This window comes from Haliotis rufescens, unplaced genomic scaffold (genome assembly GCF_023055435.1).
Source record: "Haliotis rufescens isolate VD_foot unplaced genomic scaffold, xgHalRufe1.0.p SCAF_7, whole genome shotgun sequence".
Lineage (NCBI taxonomy): Eukaryota > Metazoa > Mollusca > Gastropoda > Lepetellida > Haliotidae > Haliotis > Haliotis rufescens.
The window spans coordinates 49,190,450-49,218,099 of NW_025964361.1; the positions used below are offsets into that span (position 1 = coordinate 49,190,450).

The following is a 27,650-nucleotide window of genomic DNA, read 5'->3' on the forward strand; positions in this document are numbered from 1 at the left end:
GCACCAATGAAAATCGGGATAACGTTCCGTACATGTTATGCGCACGAAACTTGTGAAAAGCACATGGGGATGTGTAAGGGTTTACTGGCTTGTCATATGCCTGTGGTAATCTGCTTATAAAACAATGAAATTTGCCTACAGGGTAGGTATAAGTGGTTGATCAGTCAAAAATATGTTCCGGGGATATTGATAAATGGGAGTATGTAAAGAAGGAAGCATTTTTAATTGACACACTCTAGGGCACCGTCACTCGCTGACTCGAATATCTCGGTTCCTAGTGAATTGAATAAACAAACTGTATATTTACATCAACGTGTCACATGTTACGTAACCTTTCTTAATTGTGATTGCACTGTGCTTGATTGGACTTACTGGTTGATTGACATAGTGATGAGTACATGTGTATTCGAGTTAACAACACTTGGACAAACGTACATCATGCATTAAGTCAATATATCAATCTTTAACTTGTAAATGCTGTAATTAAATTTGTATTCATGATATCCATCTTAAATTAATAACTATTGAGATCTTAATGGATGTTTATGTAAAGCTTACCCAAGCCAAAAGAAATGTAATTGCAAAACTTGAAATACAAACTTAATTTCCAAGACAATAATATAGTCTGTGTGCTTGACTTCTTTTAAAGTCAGGCAGCACTGCCTCTAGGATTTCATCATTTCCGTACAACTCTCCAAATATGACAAAGATAACATCAACACTATAAAGTAGTTTGATCATGTTGTCAGATCTGTCCATATACTAGTATAGGTATATGTAGGAAGTACATTTTCTTAAAGTTTCTGTTCAACATGTGTATGTCTTAAAGTTTCTATTCAGTATGTACATTTCACATTCTATTTACTGTATGTATTTCAGTTTTCTAACTTGCTCGGTTCTGTGTACCGGAAAGGGAACTTGTCCTTCACACCTGATGGGAACAGCGTCGTCAGCCCGGTGGGGAACAGGGTCACTGTGTATGACCTGAGGAAGTAAGATCATATTTGATGTTAAGTAAATGTGGGGAACAGGGTCACTATGTTCAACCTGAGGAAGTATGATCATGTTCAATGTTAAGTAAATGTGGGGAACAGGGTCACTATGTTCAACCTGAGGAAGTATGATCATGTTCGATGTTATGTAATGTGGGGAACAGTGTCAGTGTGTTGGACCTGAGGAAGTATGATCATGTTCAATGTTAAGTAAATGTGGGGAACAGGGTCACTATGTTCAACCTGAGGAAGTATGATCATGTTCGATGTAAAATAAATGTGGGGAACAGGGTCACTATGTTCAACCTGAGGAAGTATGATCATGTTCCGATGTTAAGTAAATGTGGGGAACAGGGTCACTGTGTATGACCTGAGGAAGTATGATCATGTTCCGATGTTAAGTAAATTTAGGGAACAGGGTCACTGTGTATGACCTGAGGAAGTATGATCATGTTCCGATGTTAAGTAAATGTAGGGAACAGGGTCACTGTGTTCGACCTGAGGAAGTGAAACGTCAAACCGTATTCACTCACTCACTCCAAGCAATAGTGATACGATGACATGCATCAACCAAGTCAGTGAGCATGACCAACCAATCCCGTTAGTCGCCTCTTATGACAAGCGCAGTCGCCTCTTACGACAAGCATAGTCACCTCTTAGGACAAGCATAGTCACCTTTTATGGCAAGCGGATCTTCACGGGTTATAATAAACTTTTAGTTTGAGGTGAAGATTGGGTTGGAGACAACAAAATGTGTTTTAACTCAAGCTGTGTGTTACAGATTACAGTTCAACACTTGATATTGAAATCTTTTCCAGCAACAAGTCAGAAACCTTGCCTATAGAATGTCGACTGAACATCCAGTGTGTCGCTCTCTCCCCAGATGGCTTCACCATGATCCTGGTAGACGAAGGTAATGTCACCATCTCTCATCAACTTCTGGAAGTCAGGAAATGAATTCGAAAAATTTGTATGCCCCTTCTTGCATTTATTATAAGGACATGTATTGGAGTATAACGTCATTTTCGGTTCATTGCACATGGGCGGAAAGAAGGACATGATATATATAACAAAGCTCACAATAAACATTGTAATTGAGTGCTAGATACAGGCTGCTCCTCACCAAGATCCGCAGTAAGTTTGGACAATTTGTGTTACAAAAGTTCATCATGTATATACTTCAAAAGAAGTTAGGGAACACTGATATGTTTGCACTTAATATCAAAAAGGAACAGAAGATGAAGACATGTGTAGTAAATTCAATAATGACCGAGTATACAGTAAGAAAGAATCTTGAACAATCCACTACATTTCATAACATGAACAAGTGTTGATGTCAATAATGTCACGGGTGAGAATTGGAAATCCAGGCCATGAGAGAAAAGTCAGTAACAAGTGTGTCTGCCCCCAGCAGCCACACATGCAACACAGCGACGCCTCATGGATGTCACTAATGTCTGTAGTGTGTTCTGTGGGATAGCATGCCACTCCAAACTCAGCCATTGAGCAAGCTGGCACAGATCTTGAGGTGGAGGGTGGTTCTCCCGAACACGTCTCGTCAACAGATCCCATACGTGTTCAATGGGTGCCATATCAGGAGAATATGCTGGCCATTCCATGTGAGTAACATTGTTTTGTCCCAGAAAGTCAGTGACTATGCATGCACGATGAGGTCTAGCATTGTCATCCTGGAAAACCGCCTGTGGGCCTATTCGATGAAGACAAGGAATCACCATTGGTCTCAGAATCTCATCCCTGTAGTGAACAGCATTCAAATTCCCGTTGATGACGTACAGATTGGTTCTGTGATGAAATGAGAAGACGGCCCACACCATGACACTACCACAACCAAAACGATTGTGCTCAAGGACGTTGACGTCAGCAAAACGTTCCCCACACTGTCTGTAGACAAGAACACGACCGTCATTATGCTGCAGTGTGAACCGAGATTCGTCAGAAAAAAGAACTGCTGACCACTGTTGTCTTGTCCACTGTCGGTGTTGCCGTGCCCATTCGTCTCTGGCTGCTCTGTGATGCGGAAGAAGAAGCGGTCTAATGGCTTGATGTTGGGGTCTGATGTTTCTTTCCCTCATACGGTTTCTTATGGTTTGGTCACTGACATTTGTTCCTGTAGCAGCCCTCAGTTGCCTTCGAAGATGGTTTGCTGTGACTGTTCTCCTCCTGAACGCTTCAACAACGACGTACCGGTCTTCTCTTCCTGTTGTCACACGAGGTGTCCTGACCTTGGTCTATTACGTACTGTCTGTGTTTGTTGGAATTGCTGACGTAATCTGCAAATGATGGATGGACTAACATTTAACTTTCGAGCAGCTTCCCGCTGTGAAACATTCTCATTTAGCCACCCAATAGCTCTGGCTCGTTCTTCAATCGTGAGGTGTCGACATTGTGGCATGTTGAACACAGTGATGCAGTTTCATAGAGACCTGCCTTTATCAACCCAAATTTCGCACAAAAATTCCTTGTGGCTCGTGCTTCATGAGAATAAGTGAGAAAATGCACGATCTCCATTTTTACGGCAGCTGTGAGGAGGAGATTACAACAAAAATTTCCATGAAAATGAGTGCTGGTCAAAATGAACGTTGATGAGTCCAGTATGATTCAATTACATTAAGTAATACGTTACCACTGTTATACCGAGGCTGTTGTCTCCCACAACTGCTGCTATAGCGAAATCTACCACAGAGATCTCAATTACCTCATGCAGCACGTGCGTAGCCACCTAGCTGCCATGTGACACCCTTCACTCTTGTCTCCTTCGTCTGCTTAGCAAGACGTGTTTTCTCCTGCTGAAGCGTTCCTGGAAGATTTGGTGATATTTATTATAGTTTATTCTCTAATAAACTGTGCTTTTATGGGGCGTTGCGGTAGCTACGCTTGGTTATAATTTTCCCGCCAAACGGAAAATTTTTCCCGCCCTTTTTTCTCTATACTTGCGGGGTTCGCGTATGCACGTTGTGTTTTACGTTTCCCCTGTTCTTGTATGTTTTGGGGGTTAACATAACTTATTTCTTTAATAAAAGTTATATGTGTATGTTATATGTTCACATTGCTCGTTTATTTTCTTGTGAAAATGCTCGTTTGTGAATCGTTGTGGTGCGTGCGTTGTAACCATGTTTTGTTCTTTGTTTATAGCAAACAATGTCTGACATGGATATGTCCCCAGTATCCACCCCCTCTACCCCTGCTCCTCGGAGTTGTGGGGTGTGCAGAAAGTTTTTGTCATCCCGGGATCCCCACGATCGTTGCCCGCGGTGCAGGGTTCCTTGCGGGGACACCCGGTGTACCCTGTGCGAAGGTCTGGGGCCTGCGGAGTTTGAGCGGTACCGGCTGTACGTACAGTCCGTCTCCACCCCTGTGGTGGCCGGTTCGTCCGGTCGGGGTCCCCGTGCGGGTACCACCTCCTCGGCTGCGGCGGATCCCCTTGCGGCCCTCGGGCTGTCTGGGGCTTCCGTCGCCGCATTATTGTCGAAACTTGTGGACTCCAAGCTGGCGGCCTTATCGCAAGATAGGCCGCTGGCTGTTCCGTCCCCGGCCTCTTCGGTGGCCGCGGGTTCGGACGCGGGGTCCACCGGTACGGCGGCGGCTGCCGTGGTTACCGGTCCTTCCCCCGAACCGTTGCTTCCGCTATCGGTTAAGGACCGCGTTGCCATGGTGTATGACCTCTTCGAGGACATGCCAAAGCCCCTGCCGATACCGCGGGGAATCCACGGTTCCGTGGGTTCCTCCGAGGTATACGACGAGACGTCCGACAAGGCTTTCCCGGCATCAACCTTGCTGCGCGGGATTAAGCCTTCTTTGGAGAAGGCCTTCACGGCTGCCTCCGGTCGGGGTCTCCCGTTACCTCCCCCGTCGTGGAGAAAAGGGTCTTTCCCAGTACATGACCTTGCCTTTCCCGAGGCTGGTCCTTCTGCGGAAGCCCATGTGGAGCGTTTGGGGGTCCGTGCCCCACCGGTTGCCACGGTACCACAAGGTACCTTGCAACAGCTGGACACCCTCGCTCGACACTCCATGCTGGCAATGTCTCACGGAGACACATACCTGGCTGCAGCGGCCAGTCTGGTCGAAGGTTCTCCCACGGACCGAGACCAGCGCATTTACAACTGCTTGCTCGGTTTGAATGCTTCCCTGGAGTACGTTGCCGGGGCTTCGGCCTTTGTTTCCGGCACGTGCCATTTTCTTCGGCGCCAGTCGTATCTGGTTGCTTCAGGGTTGGACGCTGCTAATCAGGAGGTGCTCCTTTCGCAGCCTTGGTCTGCTCGGACCCTGTTTAATAACAAGATCCCTGGGGTTCTGAAGGAACAACAGGCCGCTGTGTCTGCCGAGGCCTCTCGGCACACACTGGATCTTGTGGGGTCCTTGCATAGGCGCCTGGGTGCCGCTCCGAAGCGGAGCGCGCCCCAGGATGCTGCGTCCGGCAGGCCTAAGGGGTCGGGTCCTTCTTCCTCCGGGAAGAAGCCCCGCTCTGAGGGCTCCGGTAAGGGTTCTCAGCAGCCCTTTCGCGGGAAGAAGGGGAACTGGGGGAAGCCCAAGTCGTCTAAGGACGGCAAGGGCCCCTCCAGGTGACTCTCATTGGAGGGGTTCGTATGCCGACAGCGCCAACTTCGGTTGGCCCGTAGGCGAACCCGAGTCACTTGGCCCTGGACAGTTGCGCCTGCCGCAGCCCGTCCGGCCCCCCTCTCTTTCCCCAGTGGGAGCCAGACTCCAGACTTACTGGGAGAATTGGGAACAAGTGTTCGACGACCCGTGGGTGGTCAACACGATTCGGTACGGCTATCGGCTCGATCTCATAGCGAATCCGCCGCTCACCGTTGCCCCGTCGGCAGGTTTCTATTCGGAAACCGATCTTCCCTTCCTCGCCGATGCCATCGGCAGGTTGGTGGAGAAGAGGGCAGTTCGGGAGTTAGCTCTACCAGAAATAACACCGGGGTTTTACTCCAGGATATTTCTCGTTCCCAAGAAGGACAGTGCCGAACTCAGAATGATTCACAACTTGAAATCGTTCAACGAGTTCTACCTGCGCAAACCGCCCAAGTTCAGAATGTTGAGCTTGACGGACCTGAAAGCACTGATCATGCCGGCCGACTGGCTAGCTTCGATCGACCTGAAGGATGCTTATCTGCATGTTCCGATTCACTCGGATCATCAGAAGTATCTCAGGTTTGTCTTTCAAGGCAGGCACTACGAGTGGGTTGTACTCCCATTCGGTCTTTCATCCGCTCCCTGGCTGTTCACCCGGTTAACCACCCCCATAGTGGGGTTCCTCCACCGGAGGGGTGTCCGGTACTTCGCGTACCTGGACGACTCGCTAGTAGCAAATCGAATGTCGGACACCCTGTCACGCCATCTCGTTTTCGCACGTCGGCTCTTGGAGCAATTGGGGTGGATTGTCAATCTCCCCAAGAGCGAGTTAACCCCTTCTCAGAACTTGCAGTTCATCGGAGGTCGGTTCAACACGGTGTCCCATCGCCTATTTGTCCCCCCAGACCGGTGGCACAAAATTCAGGCGATGATTGCCAAAGTCTTAGCGGTGCAACAGACTGTTCACTTTTGGGAACAGCTGTTAGGGCTACTTGTATCAGCCCAGGACTGCACCGAACGGGGTCGTCTCCAACTCCGCCCGCTGCAACGGTTTTTAATCCAGTTGTTAGCAACGGAGGTGAACAGTGCGACCGTCGCCCTCCCGGATCGGCTCCGACCGCATCTGGAGTGGTGGACGCTCCCTTACAATGTCTTATCAGGAGTCTCTATGCGGCCCTACCGGGCCACGTTGAACCTGTATACAGACGCCTCTCTAGTGGGCTGGGGCGCCCATCTAGAGGGGGAGGTGAGCTCGGGGCTGTGGTGCGTAGACGAACTAGGTCTTCACATCAATTGTCTCGAGTTCAAGGCAGTGATCAACGCAGTCAATCACTGGAAGCATCGTCTCGTCGACGCCCGGCTCATGCTGGCGACCGACAACACGACGGTAGTGTCCTATGTGAACAAACTGGGGGGAACCCACAGTCACTCGCTACTCGATCTCACGTTCGAGTTTTACGCTCTGGTGGACAGTGTCCCGTGCCAGATACGCGCCCGTCACATCCCAGGTGTGCGGAACGTACTGGCCGATGCTCTATCGAGGCCTCAGGATCCGAGCCCCACAGAGTGGATGCTGAACCCAGTGGTGTTTCAGTGGCTGTGCGAACGTTTGGGTCGTCCGATGGTCGACCTGTTCGCAACACGGTTCAACAATCAACTCCCGTTGTTTGTATCACCAGTCCCGGACCCGAGGGCCATCGATCACGATGCTCTCGCGTTAGACTGGACGGGCTTGGACGCTTATGCTTACCCGCCGACAGCGTTGATACCACACATTCTAAGCCGGCTTCGAGGAGTTCGCTGTCGAATGTTACTGATCGCGCCCATGTGGCCGAACAGATCGTGGTACCCCGACTTGCTGACCCAGGTCACGCAGTCGCCACTCCCACTGCCTGTGAGACCGGATCTCTTGATCCACCCTCACACCCGTCAGCTTCATCCAAACGCAGGGCAGTTCAATCTGCACGCGTGGATGTTGTCACCGAGCGTCTGAGGAGTAAAGGTTTTTCTCGCCGGGCGTCTCGGGCATACGTTAGTATGCATCGTGATTCTACCCAGAAGGTGTATAATGCACGTTGGGTTATTTTCACGAAGTGGTGTTGTAAACATCACATTCATTCGCCAGATAAGGTATCTGTGCAGGATATTGCTCGTTTCATGTCTCACTTGCGAGAGACCCGGAAACTCTCCGGGGGTTCCATTGCCAACTATGTCTCGTCCGTTGCTACGGTACGGGACGTTGCTATGGGTACCAGTCTCTCCAAAGAGCCGGTGATACGGGGTATTATCAAGGGTTTCAAACAGCACGATCTTAAGAAGGGCCGCCTTCGGGCACCGGCCTGGGATCTTTCCCTAGTGTTGCAATCACTCACGGAAGCTCCGTATGAACCCTTGCATAGTGCTTCGTTCCGGCATGTGACTTGGAAAACAGCATTTCTCCTCTCCTTTGCCACGGCGGCACGTGTATCCGAAATTCATGCACTCGATGTCGCCAAGGTACGATTCGATAGGGGTGACGAAGGAGCGGTCCGCCTGGGCCTGCTCATGGGCTTCGTCGCCAAGAATCAGAGAGTCGGGCAAACGGAGAGAGAATTCACTGTAAGATCCCTCAAAGAAATCTTACATCCTGCTGATACTGAGGACAGAGCGCTGTGTCCGGTTAGGGCCCTTAAGTATTATCTTAAGGCTTCGAATGAACGTAGACAAGGGCGTGACCGTCTGTTCATATCGTGTAACCCTAATCGCACGGTTGACATAACTCGCAACTCGATTGCGTTGTGGCTTCGTTCTGTCATCAATCTGGCGTACCGGTCTCGGGGGTTACCGGTAGCGGGGTCAAACCCGCACGAGATCAGGGCGCTAGCGGCAACATTTGCCCTACACTCGAATATCTCTGTTCACAGAATATTACGAGGTTGTTACTGGCGTTCTGACTCGGTTTTTGCCAATCATTACCTCAGAAAGGTTTCTGATGAAGACGTGGAGGGGGTGCACCGTCTTGGGCCGCTGATCGCGGCACAAGCGGTCATCTAGGGGGTGTGTCCAGCGCAATTCCAAACTCCGCAGTCGTCAGTCCTTGCACGGTGGTCAATCTGGGTCGTCTCCAATGTTCCCACGCCGTGGGTACAGGAGTGGGGGTCCTGCAAACCAGCGCACTCACACCACAGGTGAGGCGGCTTTTTGTGTGTTTTGTCCTTATTTGTATTTTGACAATTATGCATTTAATTGTCTGTCGTGTATTCCAACCTTGCGATACATGCTTACGAATACTGGAATTAGGTCACGCGCCTAATGCATACTTTAAGTAGGCTTGCTCTGGGATATACGGTCTGAAGGAAATTAATTTCCCTCTTTTCGACTGTTTAACCTGATCTAAGATTTAGCTCACGCGGATACAGTGTTCTCATCCGCTGCGGCGATGAAATACCTATCCAGTGGGGCCGTTTGGAGTCACCAATCGTTTTGGCATTGACGATTGAGCCTTACGGTATGCGCTTGACAGTGCTTTGGTATTCCTATAGGGTAACGCCTAGCTAGGTGCATGCGCATCGAGTGCTTCCGCCTTGGTGTTTACTTCCGCTGGTCGGAAGGAACGCTAGCAGTCAGGATTCGGGTTGTAGGTGCTCCCCACCGCCTACTGTGGTAGTCAGCCTCGGTATAACAGTGGTAACGTATTACTTAATGTAATTTGTAGAATTTTCCTATTCGGAATATTCTATAAGTAATACGTTACCACTGGGCTGCTGCCCGCCCGTCCGTCCCCCGAGCACTTGCTCTCGCAGGAGACAAGAGTGAAGGGTGTCACATGGCAGCTAGGTGGCTACGCACGTGCTGCATGAGGTAATTGAGATCTCTGTGGTAGATTTCGCTATAGCAGCAGTTGTGGGAGACAACAGCCTCGGTATAACAGTGGTAACGTATTACTTATAGAATATTCCGAATAGGAAAATTCTACAAAATTCTTTGTTCTGGTCATGAAGTCACTTGAGTAAGGGTAGTCTTCAATATCAGTATGTTAGCCGCCGATCAGGAGGCCATTTACCAAATTTAAAAGGAATCGAATGAACAGTGCTACAAAATATCAGTGTTCCCTAAATTGTTTGGCGAGTATATATGAAAGGCACCAACTGTGTAAAAGTCTTTGTTCTTTATATAATGCCTCCATGGTCTAGTGGTAGAGCCTTCGCCTGAGAAGCTTTGATCCAGGCCGTGTCATACCAAAAGACGTTAAAAGATAGCATTTGTTCTTACCCTGCCAGGCGCTCTGCGTTAAGGGACTAATACAAGGACTGGTCGGCTCGGAGTCAGTATACTCTGTCTGAGTGGGGTATTCATGTTAAACTGCAGCATGGTATCTCAGTAGGCTAGCACTATAAGATCAGCAGATGTCAGTGTAAAGAAACTAATGAATGTTTTTCTCTTTAGTCAGCATGTGTTAGAAGTATTCAACATATGACTTGATATACTGGTGTTTTGTAACATGCTTGATGCTAACTTCATAAAGCATCACTGACTGCATGCGATATGTCAGTTAATTTGATGCAGATGCATTCCTTACCCCTGAGAAATTTTAATTCTGTTTTGCAGAAGGGGAGGCAAGCCTGTGCAGTCTAGTCAGCCGTTCAGTGCTTGCCACGTTTCACTTCCATAAGCACGTGTATGATGTGAGCTTCAGCCCTGATGGAAAGTAAGCACGTCTGGAGTTGTGAATACATGTAGTTCACAGCACTACCATGAAGTGGGGCGGGGATATAGGAACGGAGTCCGTCTGTCCATCCATACATCCGTCCGTCTGTCCACTTCTCAAAGAGGACAAATTTTCTCAAGTGTTTGAAATTTTACACACTGATATTACTGGTCATGATTCTAAATGAGTTCGAACATTGGTGTCTTAAATTTATTGTCTGCAGAGTTAGGATCCTTGCTCTGTGCTTTTCAACTTAGTGCAGAGTGCATGAAATAGGGACAAATTTTCTCAATAACTACTGAAATTACATGAATGAAAGTTTGTGTGATTATTTAAGAGATACTTGTCAAGACAGTACAAAAATTGGTCCCGTAAATTATTTTATTTACAGAGTTATTGAACGGAGTCCGTCTGTCCATCCATACATCCGTCCGTCTGTCCACTTCTCAAAGAGGACAAATTTTCTCAAGTGTTTGAAATTTTACACACTGATATTACTGGTCATGATTCTAAATGAGTTCGAACATTGGTGTCTTAAATTTATTGTCTGCAGAGTTAGGACCCTTGCTCTGTGCTTTTCAACTTAGTGCAGAGTGCATGAAATAGGGACAAGTTTTCTCAATAACTACTGAAATTACATGAATGAACGTTTGTGTGATTATTTAAGAGATACTTGTCAAGACAGTATAAAAATTTGATCCCGTAAATTATTTTATTTACAGAGTTATTGTCTTTGTGCCATGCTTTATAAATGCATAGTGTCTGCAATGGGGGCAAGTTTTCTCAGAAAGTACCAATGTTACATGAATGAAACTTTGCATGCTTAGCTATGAGATACTTGTCAAGAAAATTAAGTACATTTATTTTCCTAGAGTTACTTCCCTTGCTACATGTCTATAGGTGTTGAGCACACACAGTTACAGCCCATGGTACTCTACAAAGTGCATAGAGTCTGCAATGGGGACAATTTTTTTCAGAAACTACTGAAGTTAGCTTATCTAAAAGATACTGATCAAGAGTATTGATAAGGGGCCTATTGTGTGTATAAATTTCACTTGTTCATTTTTTCTGATGTGATAAAGCGGCCCAAGTGCGAGTCTCTTCTTAAGGCCTTACAGGATTCTTTTTTTATAGTTTATATTCATTACTATATGAACAAACATAATTCTAATGTGCCCCATCGCTGGGATAGTGATAACGCTGTTTTCATATTCAAGTTATGTTTTGTTTTACTTATTTTAGATACTAGTTTAACATTTGTGTTTACCGTGATGTATTCCAAGATTGTGGAACACTAATGTCATGTGATTACCCTGTCTTATCCCTACATGTCCCCGTTAGAATCCGAGTGCAGGATAATTTGGTCTCTAGAACTGTGGATTGTGTTGTCATGACATGTGAGCTGGCTGACATGTCACTGAGATGTTTCCAGAACATGTGGATCCTTGCTCATGCTATCAACCACTGGTAGTCTGGTCCAGGATTGGCTGTGGCTGTAATATTGCTGATTGCAACCAATGCTTCTCGTAACAGGCGACTAACAGGTTCAGGTGGACGACCTTTCTGACTTGGTTGATGCATGCCGGTTGCGTAGATTGATACTCATGACGTCAGTCACTGGATTGTCTTGTCCAGACTTGATCATTTGCATATAGCTGGAATATTGCTGAGTGTGGCGTTGAACAAGAAACAAATAAATACAATCAGTTATTTTGATGTGTTTTTGTCTTTGTGCAACGTGGAGGGTTACAGCCAACTATTGACATTCCTCCTGCTTCCAGGAAGTTTGCTGTGACGAAGGACAGCGTCATCTTGGTGTTCCACGCCCCCGGGAAGACACGGGAGTTCAACCCCTTCGTCTTCTACAGAACATTCTTCGGTGCATATGATGACAATGTCTGTATCGCCTGGAGCTCAGACTCGCGGTAGGCCAGCAGACGTTATTGTGTGCCATGATGAAATATAGTATATGGTTATTGCTGATAACAAAATTGTAAGCAAATATCATGGTACATTCCAACATTTTAAAAGATTACATTTAGTGTGTTTGTGTTTTGCTTATGTAATTATTTTGTTAATCGTTTGTATTTTACATACTAATTTGAATTTCTGGTCCTGATGGGATTCAGATTAAATCCGCTTCAGTACCCCATACTTCAGAGCTGACCCCTGAAGATCTGTGGATCTTAAATTGCAGAGATTGGTAAAATGTCTGTTGCCATGACTACAGGCTATCTCCCTCCAGTTTTAGCAGGATATATGGAATTTGATCAAAATGTCATCCAATGAAATTCGTGTATTTTGCATGTGACGTAAGATAACATGTTATGGTGCCTTGTGTTCCAGAGTGCTGTGTGCGGGATGTAAGGACATGAACACACGGGTCTTCGGAGTGGAGAGATTCTCCAACCTGGTCATGTATTCCATGGGCGGACATACGGACATCATTGTCAACGCCTTCTTTGGGAAAAACTCACTGGACGTATCCTATGTCATACAGTGAAAGTTGCAATGTTGTACATTGTAGTAAAACTTTGGCCGAATTCTAAGTTCAACAGGTCAGCGTCCAAAATAATTGCCTGCCTGCCGGCCTTGGCTGGTGAGTGAGTGAGTATGGTTTTACGCCGCTTTTAGCAATATTCCAGCAATATCCCGGCGGGGGACACCAGAAATGGGCTTCACACATTGTACCCATGTCGGGAATCGAACCCAGGTTTTCGGCGTGACGAGCTACCGCTTTAACCACTAGGCTTCCCAACCACCCCGCACAGGGAGATGAAGAAATGGGTACCTGGTGGATTAAAAAAAGACACCCATTACCTTGGTTGCTGCAAGTCATCGTATCCCAATTGCATGGATCAATGTTCATGATATCAATCACTGGATTGTCTGGTCCAGACTCGATTGTTCACAGACCGCTGACATACAGCTGCCATATTTCTGAGTACGGCGTTAAACAACAAACAAACAAACAAAAATGGTGATTGGGTTTGCTAACTGTAGGACATTTTGTACCCTGACAGCATTGGTCAGTGCCACTGATTAAATTAGTGTTAGCTATGTTATTTGATATGACCTCTGGGTAGGGTGGCCCATCTGTATAAGGCACCGCAATTCACTGTGCAGAGTTGCATCCCTTGGGCATGCCAGAATCCCATGATTGTTGGTTCAAATCCCTGTTCGCCACGATAATACTTCTAGGTTTGTCAGCACCATACCCGAGCACATAGGTTTCACCAAAGCGCCGACTGCGCAGTTAGCTAGGTATTTTTCGTACACCTATGAAATGTTTTGCTTCTACTGTTTCTTTCCTGAACTCTCCCAGTTGTACTCACTGGGTCAAAATGGCCTCCTAGTTGTGTGGAAGTGTGACACAGAACCGGATGGCCTCGAGCCGTACGTGCCAGAAGTGATGGACACAGAGCACTCTGGAGATGAACTAGATGAACCTGAAGAAGAACCAGGAGATGGTGGGAAGGAGCAGCTGCTAAGTAGGATCATCTCCAGTTTCACTTGTATATTATTCTGAATGTGATCACAGGCCTCGCGATATCAACTTGAGCAATGTTTTCTATTTGTATGTCTTTACAACCCTACCTCAAACTGATATTAGGCCTGTGAAGATCCGGGGTAGAATAGGTCTTCAGCAACCCATGCTTGCCGTAAAAGGCGACTATGCTTGTCATAAGAGGCGACTAACGGGATTGGGTGGTCAGGCTCACTGACTTGGTTGATGCATGTCATTGATCCCAATTGCGTGGATCAATGCTCATGTTGTCAATCACTGGATTGTCTGGTCCAGACTCGATTATTTTACAGACTGCCGTCATATAGCTGGAATATTGCTGAGTGCGGTGTTAAACAACAAACAAACAAACTGATATTGGCCAAGTTTTCTTATATGAAGGGTTTGGAAAAGTCTCAATTCATTGACCCGGTGCCATGCCTCATACATTGCAGGTACTGGTATCTGTTTTGTTTAGGATAATGATTAATGTGTTTGCTCAAATTTGACAGCTTCCACTGCCACAATTGGATCTCGCAACCATGTACTCATGACAGATGTTAAACTTGATATACCTCCTATTTACTCTGGCATATGATTGGTTGACATTGAAAGTCACAAAAACTTAGCTGAAACTTTCATAGCTGTAATACACCTACTGTCAGGATTATGTCAAACAACTAGAGTTGTGATTGCATTGTGATTGTTAAGGCATAAAAAAAATAATAGTCCTGGTTATCAAGCACTGCCCACGTCATCATGAAGTCCGTCACAGTTTTGTTTTTATTTCCATTTTCAAAAAACATTAAAACATCCTAATACTTAAAAACATGCGATCAAATATAGCATGCAGTTACTTCCTTGTACATGCGCATTGCTTTACTGCTTTACTGCGCATCTTGTGTTATGGTCATGGTGGCAATAGCAGATTGTATGCTTGTTTATGTAGGGAGGCCCTTTCCCAGGTTGATGATACACAACTGTTAATTTGGTTACATACTAGTTTGAACAAGCCAAGAACACAAAAAGCCACTGCCCGCCCGCACTATATTTTCAAAAGTCATTGCTTGAGAACAAATTTATTTGATTTTTTAAGCCTAACATGTTGTCAGAATATGCATGGAATGTTTACAGAATACAAGAGACTACAAGAGAAAGCAGAAGCTCGAGTAAAGAAGAAAATCCACTACCGACATCTTGCAAAGTATGTTTTGATATCGATAGGTTTTTTGGAGTAATGAAGGTCATGTAGATTCACCTTCACCTTCTTCTACACCTTCACCTGCATTTTCATTTTCAATGGGGTAGCCTATTGGTTGAAGCGTTCACTTGTAATGTCGAGACCTGGGTTTGATTTCCCACCTTAGTACAATGTGTGAAGCCCATTTCTGGTGTCCCCGCGCCATGATATTGATGGAATATTGCAAAAAGCGGCATAAAAGACTCACTCACTCACTCGCTCCTTTATTTTCAACATAAAGTAGTGTCTGCCCGGAGAGTGGAAGGACCACCAGCCGCATCATAATAAAAGACGTTAAAAGATGATACTTGTTGTTACCTTGCCTGGTGCTCGGCATTAAGGGGCTAAAACAAGGACTGGTCAGCTTGGAGTCAGTATACTGAGTAGGGTATTCATAACTGCGGCATGGTATCTCATTGGACTAGGACTATAAAATTGGCATTATTCCGGACTAGTATAAGCAGCCACACACATACACAGGTGCATGCATGTCACTATGCAAGTGCAATTATCTTGAATGCGACGTTAAATTCCATTTCACCTCACCTCGCCACGCCTCGCATCGCATCGCCTCTCATCGCCTCGCCTCGCCTCACCTCACCTCACCTCACCTCACCTCACCTCACCTCACCTCACCTCACCTCACCATCTATCATCTTTCACCTACCTCTCCACATCTTTATGGCCATCTGTAAGATATTATTCTATTCTGGGGTGTATGGGATTTGATGAGCTGTTAGTGTACATTCCGCTAATTCTTGTCGCCAGGAGTATAATACCATTCAGCTTGGAACACCGATAACTTACATTACACATGTCAAATTCTAGTCCTTCATGTTTAGCACTACGACAACCCAATTGGTCTGAATAGGTTCCTTGACCTCATATTGCCTACTGAAATAGACTCCTGCACGTTTGCTTGGCCAAGGCAGTGGCTGAAATATTGCTGACGATGGTGTTAAACAACACTCACCATACCATGGGGGCAGTGGGATAGCCTAGTGGTTAAAGCATTTGCTCATCACGAAGACCCGGGTTCTATTCCCCACATGGGTACAATGTGGGAAGCCCATATCTGGTGTCCCCTGATATTGCTGGAATATTGCTAATAGCAGCGTAAAACCATACTATACCATGACCTATTTAAATTATGCTGTGACCAAGTCTATGAATTCAACCCAATTTCTCACCCTGTATACAGACACATCATCAAGGACCAGCAGAAGAGTGACGGCTCCATGACGAAACTGACGTCTGCTGCGTTTCACCCAGATACTGGCGTCCTGGTCACTGGTTTCCAAGACGGATCATTCTTCCTCCACGAAATGCCAGAGTTCAGCATGATTCACTCTCTCAAGTACGTCACACTAGATCCCTTCTTACCCGTGAACATACGGAGTAGAATAGGTCTTTAGCAACCCATGCTTGCCGTAAAAGGCGACTATACTTCTTGTAAGAGGCGGCTAATGGGATCGGGAGGTCAGACTTGGTTGATGCATGTCATCGTTCTCAATGTTATGGGCCGATGCTCATGATGTCAGTCACTGGATTGTCTGGTCCAGACTTGATTATTTACAGACCATCGTCATATAGCCGGAATATTGCTGAGTGAGGCGTTTCATCCACACCTTACAGGTATTGTGCAACTTAATATGTATACAGTACTCCATGCTTGTCTGAGGTTGGGAGAGACAGGGTAGCCGAGTGGTTGAGGTACTGGCTCATCACATCAACGTCCCAGGTTTGATTCCCACATGGGTACAATGTGTGAATCCTTTTCTTGGTGTCTCCCATTGCTATATGGCTGTACTGCTAGAAGTGTCGTTAAACCACACTGGAACACGCAGTTGTATTTTCTGGGGAAGGAACTGGAATTTTAAGACCCTCTTGGCCCAGAAAAAAACAAGGAAAAGAAAGATTTTGCTTGATTTCAGAATGAAATTATTGAATTGTCAGATGAAAGCTGGGCTTCTTGGTAGGTTAATTGATACCATATAAGCTTCCTGTCACTCCTGTTGGATAAAAACAATTCCTTCAATATGCACAGGTTGATATTTGCTTTTGCTATTAATGATAGTCATTGGTTACTATGCTGTCATATTTTGCTTTTTGTTCCAGTATTTCTGACCAAAGTATTGCCTCCATATCAATAAACTCCAGTGGTGACTGGATTGCGCTGGCGTGTTCTGGTTTGGGGCAGTTGCTGGTGTGGGAGTGGCAGAGTGAGACATACGTCCTGAAACAACAGGGTCACTTCAACAACATGGAGTGTCTCGCATACTCCCCCGATGGACAACACATCGCAACAGGAGGGGATGATGCGAAGGTATAGCATCTGTACATGCACATGCACATGCAGACGCACACAAAACTCATTTAGCTACAAGCTGAATTGTTTAAAAGGCATGACTTAGAAGTTGATGGATGACAAAGTAGACACAATTTACTTCTTTCTTTAAAGGTGACGTTTCGGTACTGATCCTTATACCGTTGTCAATCATACCTTCCTTGAACACGGTATAAAGATCTTTTCTGAAATGTTGCCTTTACAGTAAATAAAGAAGTGTTATCCCTAAATTTTGTCTGCTTTGTAACTACAAGCTGTTGCTGTCTTGAGACATGTTCATTGACTAAGGCATTATGGAGAATCTCGCCAAAGGCTCTTTAATATCAAATATATCAACACGAGTGGATATTTTTTGTATCAAAAGACGAGAGGGTGAGATTCTATTTATCATACAAAATCATTCTTCCAGATTTTCAACTTAGAAACAGCAAACACTACTACCCTGTGTGTAAATGTAGAGTTAGAGTGAGTGAGTGTATGGTTTTACGCCGCTTTTAGCAATATTCCAGCAATATCATGGCGGGGGACACCAGAAATGGGCTTCACACATAGTACCCATGTCAGGAATCGAACCGGGTCTTCAGCGTGACGAGCTAACGCTTTAACCACTAGGCTACCAAACCGCCCCGAGTAGAGTTAGAGGGGCAGAGAGTTAGAGGGGCAGAGAGATTAGTAATGTGTTTTGATTGTGACGTCATGTTAAGCAAATATAGTTACTATGTAGTGTACACATGAACCCTGTGTGACATTGACTGTTCCTGATTGTTAAGGTGAAGGTTTGGAACACCGGCAGTGGCTTCTGTTTTGTGACCTTCAACGAGCACCTCGGGGGAATCACCGGGGTCACATTCAACCAGAACGGCAAGGTGGTCTTGTCAGCATCCCTCGACGGCACCGTCCGAGCCTTCGACCTCGCCAGGTGGGTCACGAGTACTTTCAAGAAGTCAAAATTAAATGCAGTTGCATATGTCAGTCAATCAATCAATCTCCCCTGGATGTGACAGACGTGTGGTCCAAGGCTGACTCCGTCATATCGTATTCTCCATCTTCACCCGTATCCCATGTGACAGGTTTTTTTATGATGAAGTGTATGTCATCATTGTCATTTGTCTATATTTAGATATCGCAACTTCAAGACATTCACATCACCACGTCCTGTGCAGTTCTCTTGTCTAGCGACCGACAACAGTGGGGAAGTGGTGTGTGCCGGCGGAGTCGACGTGTTCGAGATATTTGTGTGGTCCATGCAGACTGGCAGATTGCTGGAGGTTTGTTACCCTATTGAGCTAGACATCTGATGCGAGGGCAAGGGGGATCAAATGACTCATATCAACCCTGTCTTTTTTGTTAAGCGATGCAAACCACTATTTTATTATGAGAAAGATCTTATATATCGGTCAGATCGTCTTCACTGGGCGCTGTTTGGGGCAAATGCAAGTGATATGAGAGGTGAAATCTGATTGGTCAATAGGAGGGTCATAGAAGGGACGTTAGTTGTAATAGCCTCTGGTGGCACTACCATCGAGCCTGGAATTTCCAGCGTAGTTCGGCAAGAGTTGAGACAGGACTTTTACAGTCTGTTAACTCCCTTGCCGCAGTAAGATGTTAATGCATCCTTCATATGTCCATGTCTGCTGTGTCGAAACATTTATCTTACCTCCATGTGTAAACTGACAGCCTGTATGCAGCTATGAGCATGGATGCTCATTAATTTGAAAATAAAGGCACGAATCGATTGATCCCTGACTATTGCTGGATAATATGGACCAGTGTGATTCCTTGGGCCTTTCTCCCTCATGGAAAAAGATCCTGAAAACTTGCTCCTGGAAAGGCCCCAGTTTGACATGAAACAGGGATGCATAGAGCTAACATCTAGTCTCTGCTTAGTGTCATGCATGGAATAAAAGTAAGGGTCCGCTTTTATTTTGGGATGTTAGTAATTGATAGATGTTGATAATTAGGAATATTAGTTGGCTGAAACATTGCTTGAATGATCTGATTCAAATACACTACTCAAAACAAGTTAAAGAACACTCACAATTGGAGTGTGTGAGTGAGTGAGTATGGTTTTATGCCACTTTTAGCAATATTCCAGCAAAATAACAGGGAAAACAGAAATGGGTTTCACACATTGTAGTACAATGATTGTACCCAAGAGGAGAATTAAACCCGGGTCTTTAACCACAAAGCTACCCCACCACAATTGGTTCTGTGTGTTGTAATAGCCATTATGAATAGACTTTAGTCAGATGAAAAAATCTTTAACTTCTTTTCAGTAGTGTATGTCGTCCCAACAAATTGGGCACATTTTCTTTGGTTTAACAGCTTTCATTTCTGGTAAAAATGGACAGGTATAGACATGTTTCCAGTGTTCCATTGCCAGACTATGATGTGCTGTTGGATATACGGAGTATATTACCGGTACATGGATGTGTTGCAGATACTCACAGGGCATGAAGGACCAATCAGCAGCCTCAGTTTCAGTCCAGCAAGAGCCATCTTGGCCAGTGCATCATGGGACAAAACTATCAAAGTATGGGATGTGTTTGAGAACAAGTCCGCCAAGGAATCCTATGGACTGCCCACAGATGGTAAGTGAGGTTGTCAAGTATGTACTCAAACACTTTGAAAACACATCATCAAAGTTTTTTGGTATTTGGCAAAATGGCCATAAAGATCAAAGTAAGTTGTTCTGGGTATTTAGGCATGAGGTAATAAAACACAACAATGTCGTCGATAGGGTTTCGAATCATATCAGATGTGTTTTGAGATGGACTTGAGCATAAAGTCACATGATGTCTGATACTTGAAAACATTATGCATTTTCACTGTGTGTCTGTATGAGACATTGTGATTAGTGCTATTGTAAATAGTACCAGCTAGCTCGCGCTAAGACGTAGCTGATGACAGCGCCGACGATGTACTGCCGCCATGATGGAAGAATAAACCCAGGATCGTATCGTCTTTGTGCTATAGACACGGAGATAGTTCATTATGAGAACTACAAGAAATACATCACAGCTGTGAACCGTTCCGTGTATATGCAGGAACATATATACTACCCCGAATAGTAGCATGACAATAGTTTCTGGTGTATTACAAGTAATGTGATGTCACAGACTGTTCCTACGTGCTCATCGTGTCCTTCTGTCTCCAGCCCTGGCTGTAGCGTTCCGCCCTGACGGCAGTGAGTTGGCTGTCACATAGTATCCCTGTGTTATCATCATGTCCTTCTGTCTCCAGCCCTGGCTGTAGCGTTCCGCCCTGACGGCAGTGAGTTGGCTGTCACATAGTATCCCTGTGTTATCATCATGTCCTTCTGTCTCCAGCCCTGGCTGTAGCGTTCCGCCCTGACGGCAGTGAGTTGGCTGTCACATAGTATCCCTGTGTTATCATCATGTCCTTCTGTCTCCAGCCCTGGCTGTAGCATTCCGCCCCGACGGCAGTGAGTTGGCTGTCACATAGTATCCCTGTGTTCTCATCGTGTCCTTCTGTCTCCAGCCCTGGCTGTAGCGTTCCGCCCTGACGGCAGTGAGTTGGCTGTTGCCAGCCTGGATGCCACCATCACTCTGTGGAGTCCGGACACAGGGACCCAGGTCGGCACCATCGAGGGCAAGCACGATGTCGGGTACTCGAGGAAGGCGACGGACAAAATAACAGCTAAAAAGTCAGCAGCTGGAAAGTGAGTTTAGCAACTGGTTCAAGATTGTAGCAAGATTTATCCGTGGCCAAAGCTCTTCACAGTTAACTAAAATACAAGATAGAGTGTTGAGTTTGGGTAAAGGTTTCTGTATAATATCAAAACATGTTATATGTGAATCCTTACACTTTTTCTTATGTATAGCCAAAATAGTTTACTGAGAATCCTATTGTTGTTGACAATTCTGTTCAACGATTTAAATATCTTTACATAATGAAATTGGAACACCATTTAAGAAGAAATATGTGTTATGTTAAAGAAAGTTTCTGTTTTATAGTGACATTTTCCTGCTACCTGTTTGTGTGTGCTATCACAGGAGTCCGTATCTAAAAATAGACGCCCTCATGCATATTCATGACCATCTCCTTCGGGCTCGCGTGTGGAGATGGTCATGAATATGCATGAGGGCGTCTATTTTTAGATACGGACTCCTGTGGTTCTATGTACATATGTGTGTTGAGGGAGGGTCAGGTGGCCAAACAGAGTCCGTTGTCACTCCTATGTTGTACAGGACCTGTAGGTTTGATTCTCCTGACTTGGTACAGTTTGCTATGACCTTTCTCTGATCCTCTGTGATGCTACTGAGTTGCTGCAGGGGAGAGAGACCTTTGTTTTGTGATTAAGATGTTAACCCATCATGCTGTAGATCCAGGTATAATTGCCAACCTTTTCTTGGTGACCTGCACTGTGATGTTAACAATGCTAAAACTAGGGTAATGCCAGTGTAAGACGAGTCACTCACTCACTCACTCTCTCATTGACGCTATCACCCACACCACACCACGCCACACCACGCCACGCCACGCCACACCATGCCACACCAAGTTTTGGGTGTGATGAGGGTGTGAAATCAAACTCCCGAGTTAGTCAGTCACTGTCTTGTGAAATCCCATAAGAATAAGAATTGTCTCCCCTTCCTCTGTGGCATTATGATGTCATATATAATTATCGATAATCAGTTATTGATACCAGCTAGACCTATGGAATGTGAATTATGGCACATTGAAGTCCAACTACACAGGTCGGGTGAGGAGGATGGAAGAGTGGAGCTAACACATTAAACATAATTGCATCTTTTTCACCAGTTCCTTAGAGCGAATATAGCCATCGCCACTGATTATTTCAGGGCCTTCACAACGATCTGCTACAGTGCGGATGGCGATTGTCTCCTGGCTGCAGGGAGGTCAAAGTTCGTCTGCATCTATTCCGTCCCGGACCGCCTTCTGATGAAGAAGTTCGAGATCTCCTGCAACATGTCCTTTGATGGAATGGAGGTAGGGAACATGGGGACATGGATGGCCTGGTACATGGATCCTTCGATCAATATTCATGACCTATTACTGAGTCATTCCTACTACTTGGTCTAGGCAGGACCCAATGTCATTCTCAGTCTCTGATCATTTCTTCTTGATGAGGGGACACAGATGGTCCAGTCGCTAAGGTGCTGCAATTTGCTGTGCAGAGTTATGTCCCTTGGGCACGCCAGAAACCTATGATTGTGGGTCTGAATCTTATGTAAAGATATTAGTTACTCTCTCTCACTTCCACTTAACATCATGTTTGCTTTGAGGCAGAAGACGATCATATTGCTTTCTGATATCATGACCTTCACTTGACCTTCAATATTTCTTCGTCCTGTAGGAGTTCCTGGACCGGCGCAAGATGACGGAGTGGGGAAACATGGCGCTGGTGGATAGCGAGGAGGGGGAGCAGATCGCCCTCCCCGGGGTCCGCAAAGGGGATATGAGTTCCCGGCACTTCAAACCAGAGGTCCTCATCTCCACAGTCAGGTTCTCTCCAACAGGTAAGTGATGCTTTCACATTACGATGCAGTTGTTAAAGTGTCCTCTGCTATGGGGGTCTGGTATTTTCTGAGAGCAGCTTGTAAAACCATTATGACTACACCAGGTAAGTATGGCAAAGTATTGGGATCCAGACATGTTCAAGAAGTAACACCTGTGTGAAAGGGAGATAACTGGGATGATCTCCAGGGGGACGTAGGTTGCTGTGGGTCTCAGCACTCTGGTACTTGTTGTGAGAGCTGATTGGATCTGGTTGTCGGTGGCTTTGCTGATGGCGTGCCATTGTGCCGGGAGTTGATTGCTTTACATTGAACCATGATATAGCTGGAATATTTTGGAGTGCAGCGCCAAGCAACATGCATTCACTCTATTCCTCACTCTCTCACTGCACCATCCTCTTTATGTCAGGAAACATGTTGTGACCAAATCTCTCACTCACACCGTGAACAACCCCAGTGTCAAGGATCATAAAAAGTAACACTGACTTACCCAATCCCACTCTTTTTTAAATACAGTAAACTACGGTTATAACGAACTCAAAGGGACTACTAATTTTGATTTTAATTTTAATTTTAATAACATATATTCAGCAAATGGACGAGACCAAGAAATAGTTTGTTAAATCCGTCAGTTTGCTATAATCGTAGTTTACGGTATAGCATGAGTCCTCTTTAACAGCTTGACTTAGAACTATTCACCAAAGTTTGATTGATGTACTGTTTATGTTCAGGGCGTGCGTGGGCTGCCACGTCCACAGAAGGTCTCCTCATCTACTCCCTCGACCACAACCTGGTGTTTGATCCCTATGAACTGGACACAGACATCACGCCGGCCAGTGTCAGAATGACCTTGGCAAAGGGAGATCACTCTAAAGCTCTTCTTCTCAGTTTCCGTCTGAATGAACAGAAGCTGATTCAGGAAGTCCTGGAATCTATTCCACCCGATGACAGTAAGGATGATTGTCACATGTCTTCAGTCATCAGAACTCTAAGTTTATTTCTGTTAACGTCCCTACAGTTGTATACATGAGAATTAGGCTAAAAAAATCAATAGTCCTGGTTGTCAGGCGCTGCCTACATCATCATAAAGTCTGCTGCATGTTTTGTTTTTATTTTCATTATTTTCATTATCTCAAAGCTATTCAATAGTATTTTGGATGACCATCAGTGGATCTTGGGTATATGTCATACCTGATGACTCTTGTTTATTTCCATAGCTTATATTCTCAAAGAAATGTTTACCAATTAGTCTAACATTAATAATTGATGTCTGAAGTTAGATATAATCATTGTGTTGCAGTTGACGTTATCTGCCAGTCATTACCAGACACATATGTTGACCGTCTGCTCGGGTATGTGGCCAATCAGATAGAGACATCTGCTCATCTCCAGTTCTATCTCACTTGGATACAACGTCTGCTTTTTGTACATGGGCCAAAGGTCAAGCAAAGGTCACAAAAGGTCATGGCTACTCTGAGAACCCTTCAGAAAAATGTCACCCGGAAATACGAGGATATTGGAAAACTGTAAGTATTGAAACGCAAGAAGAGTTTTTACAAGCATTTTAAAAATATTAATTTGCGCCCTGTATATCCATAAAATGACATATGTGACCCCACCAGGAGAACAGCTGCCTCATGGGTGAAAAGTTACGTTTTGACTTCTCATTATTTGTTAAAAGTACAGTATCTTAGGAACACATAAATACAATTCACAAGCTTCAATTATTATTTATTACAAAGAAACATGGCATCAAACATTTGGACTCATTTTCTGCAAAGTCCCATTTACAGACTTATAACTGTTTTGATATTGCAGTTTTTAGATATAATGTTCCGATAAAATTGCTGAAATGTTTTGAAATAATGTTTTTACTACATTACAAACTAAAGAGAGATAAATAAGATATTTTTGTACAGTCCTCACACTTGGCCATTTTTTACAGAAGTAAGTTGACGTCAAACGTCACTCTTTCAGAGGACAATTGTTTCCTAGCACCAATTAGGTCCCTAATGCCCTGGTGGGTCACATATCTTAATGACCATCATGTGGAAAGATATGGAAAATTAAACAAAGTGCCATCTCAGCACAGGTATCGGCTTAAAATAGATTCATCCGAATTCCACCATAAAGATGTTACAGCTCAAAGCTGACTGAAATAAGCTAGCCGCATGTGACACCTTTGGTATGGTTCTCATGGTGTTGGGGAAATCTTTGTTCAAGGATTAGGGACAATCTGTGAGATTCTCCTACTATGGGCAATAGCAGATCTATTTTCTCTTAAGCACTGGTCAGCACTGATTGGAAGTGATTGGCTACCTTTGCGGTTTGTGTATTTTTGCTTCAAGTTAGTAAGGCGGAGTTAGATGCAATGCCTGAACAGTTGTCAGTGTGGTGCAAAGTATATGTGACGGGTCTGAGGCACAGAGGTTGATGCTGTAGAGTTAGGTTCCTTTGTCATGCAAAGATACATTGATATGGGTTCTAGTCCCAGATTCTTACTGATTAAGACCTTTGGATTGTCAGCCCTGTACATGTGAAAGTCTCTTTATCGCCCACAGTGTGTTTTGTGGGAAGGTATTATAATGTACACCATCAGTCTAAGATAAGTCTAGTTGTGAACTTGTGCTTTTTGATAGTTTGGGATTTTTAAAAACAAAAATATGTTTGAGTTTTGATGGCATATTCACACCAAGTATTTACCATTTGGGGGTTATCGATGACTTGTATGCTTCTTCCCATTCAATCACTCATCCGCCCACTCATGCACCCAATAACCACCCACTCACCCACACGCTCAAAAAGGGGGCACGGGTGGCCCAGTCGTCTTAGGCACCACGATCCGCTGTGCAGAGTTGCCAGAAACCTATGATTGTGGATTCGAATCCCAGTTCGCCCCAGTTATGTTTCTAGGTTTGTCATCACCATATCTGTGCTCGTAGGTTTCACCAAAGTGGTAAACGTCTGAGGCCTGCATCACTTCGGGCTTTCCTCACACATTAAGCTGACACGCCGCGATATAACTGGAATACTGTTAAAAGCGGCGTTTAACCCAACTAACTCACACACTCACTCACTCACTCACTCACACTCAACCCATCTTCCCAAGGCAAGAGAGTTAACTGACTATAAAAGTCCAGTCTCCACCCTTGCCGAACTAGGCTGGTATTATGGAGTTAGATTTTGGCTGGACTAACGAGTCTATGCATAGTCCAACCAAAATCGCGCACTGAAATCGAAATCCGGTTCGTAAAGAGTCATGCAGATTTCGGTCGACTGCAGGATTTGCAAAGCATGTGCACCGCTAACTCGTCAACAGATATTTTCTAAATTTGTTCATGCTTTTAATCAAGGTGCTCATGTGATTTGATGCACTTCGCGATGTAAGACTCGTTTTATCACAATATAGATCTTGATTATCAATCAGATCGTCTTGACTGGGCGCCACCGTTTTGTTTGAAGCAAATGCAAGTGATACGAGAGGTTGAATCTGATTGGTCAAAAGGAGAGGCATAGAAAGGACATAACTCGTAATAGCCACTGGTGGCGCTACGATCGAGCCCAGGAATTCCATCCTAGTTCGGCAAGGGTGGAAACTGGACTTTTAAAGTCAGTTAACGCTCTTGCCTCGGGAAGATGCACTCAACCAGCCACACACACCCACTCACCCACGTACTCACACAGGCATATAGTTTTGCATCGTCAGGACAAATTTGGAGTTCAAACCCACACCCAGTACAACACTGTAGCAACAAAGACTACTGTGCTACCCATACCCATCATTCAGAAAGGGACAGGTTTAATAATAATTAAGCCTCATATTTAGAGAACGCATGTTATCACCTTACATTTGAATTGCAGATGTGATCACAACAAGTACCACCTTGACTTCATCGTGGCGATGTCGCGGAACAAGCGGAAACATGTGAAGGATGATCAGGATGGGAGCGAGGAGGAGCTGATGGAGGCGGCCGAGTCAGACTCCGATGTCGACCTCCAGGATATGATGAGGGAAGAAGATTTTATGTCTAATTTTGATACATGAAATAAATATGTGCATAAAAAATGATGATTTTTGTTTTTTAATTCTACCACTGAAGTGAATAATTCTAGATTTGTTGACCCAGTAGCTGGTCAAAGCTTTGGGCAGGGAATTGATTATTGAATCTTGTTTCATGCATCAGTCCACAATATTTCAACAGTATATCAGGCCACCTCCGTGGTCTTGTGGTAGATCGTCTGCCCGGAGAGCAGAAGGTCCGCGGTTCAATCCCCGGCCGCGTCATACCAAAAGACGTTAAAAGATGGTACTTGTTTTTACCCTATCTGGCACTCATCATGAAGGGGCTAAAACAAGGACTAGTCAGTATACTGTGTCTGAGTGGGGTATTCATGTTAAACTGTGGCATGATATCTCAATGGGCTAGCACTATAAATCGGCATCAGTCCGGACTAGTACAAGCAGCCACACACGTGCATGCATGTCGCTATATAAATGCAATACTCTTGGACGTGACGTTAAACCCGATTTCACCTCACCTCACCGGTACATCAAGGCTGTTGTAATCAAACATAAGCCAGCCGGCAAACCACTGCATGTGCATGCCCTGATCCACTGAATGGCTGGTGGGGTTAGATGATACAGAAAATGTTGTTGGCTAAATACAAGCCTAGATGAATGATGGATGCCTATCCTGTCAAGGATTTTCTATGGTGTTTGCCTAACTGGGATTTTATCAGCGCTTCAACAATCATCCTCTGAAGAGTTCCGACCAGCTT

The 27,650-nt window shown here is 45.1% G+C and overlaps 1 protein-coding gene across 2 annotated transcripts; it reads left to right on the forward strand.

Annotated features, from left to right (window-relative positions):
* Nucleotides 1-16: 16 nt before the first annotated feature.
* LOC124110465 (periodic tryptophan protein 2 homolog) lies at nucleotides 17-26,938 on the forward strand. Of its 2 annotated transcripts, XM_046469844.2 has the most exons (19): nucleotides 17-142; nucleotides 880-992; nucleotides 1,811-1,905; nucleotides 10,179-10,278; nucleotides 12,060-12,203; nucleotides 12,625-12,760; nucleotides 13,604-13,769; nucleotides 14,918-14,987; nucleotides 16,225-16,380; nucleotides 17,142-17,349; nucleotides 18,141-18,289; nucleotides 18,491-18,638; nucleotides 19,811-19,961; nucleotides 20,872-21,052; nucleotides 22,197-22,344; nucleotides 22,712-22,874; nucleotides 23,603-23,821; nucleotides 24,172-24,397; nucleotides 26,733-26,938. In XM_046469844.2, exons 1-19 carry the CDS (start codon nucleotides 125-127, stop codon nucleotides 26,914-26,916), a joined length of 2,775 nt encoding a protein of 924 aa, XP_046325800.2. In that variant the 5' UTR covers nucleotides 17-124; the 3' UTR covers nucleotides 26,917-26,938. The 2 variants fall into 2 exon arrangements, with proteins under 2 accessions (XP_046325800.2, XP_048243354.1); XM_048387397.1 differs by lacking the exons at nucleotides 17-142; nucleotides 880-992 and adding an exon at nucleotides 1,391-1,434.
* Nucleotides 26,939-27,650: the final 712 nt, after the last annotated feature.

What these genes read in the sequence shown, in the direction of transcription:
- LOC124110465 (XM_046469844.2), top strand. An exon ending in TGGGAAGGAGCAGCTGCTAA is followed by an intron (nt 13,770 to 14,917) that starts GTAGGATCATCT and finishes GAATGTTTACAG; the next exon opens with AATACAAGAGACTACAAGAG. An exon ending in AGTCAGGTTCTCTCCAACAG is followed by an intron (nt 22,875 to 23,602) that starts GTAAGTGATGCT and finishes GTTTATGTTCAG; the next exon opens with GGCGTGCGTGGGCTGCCACG.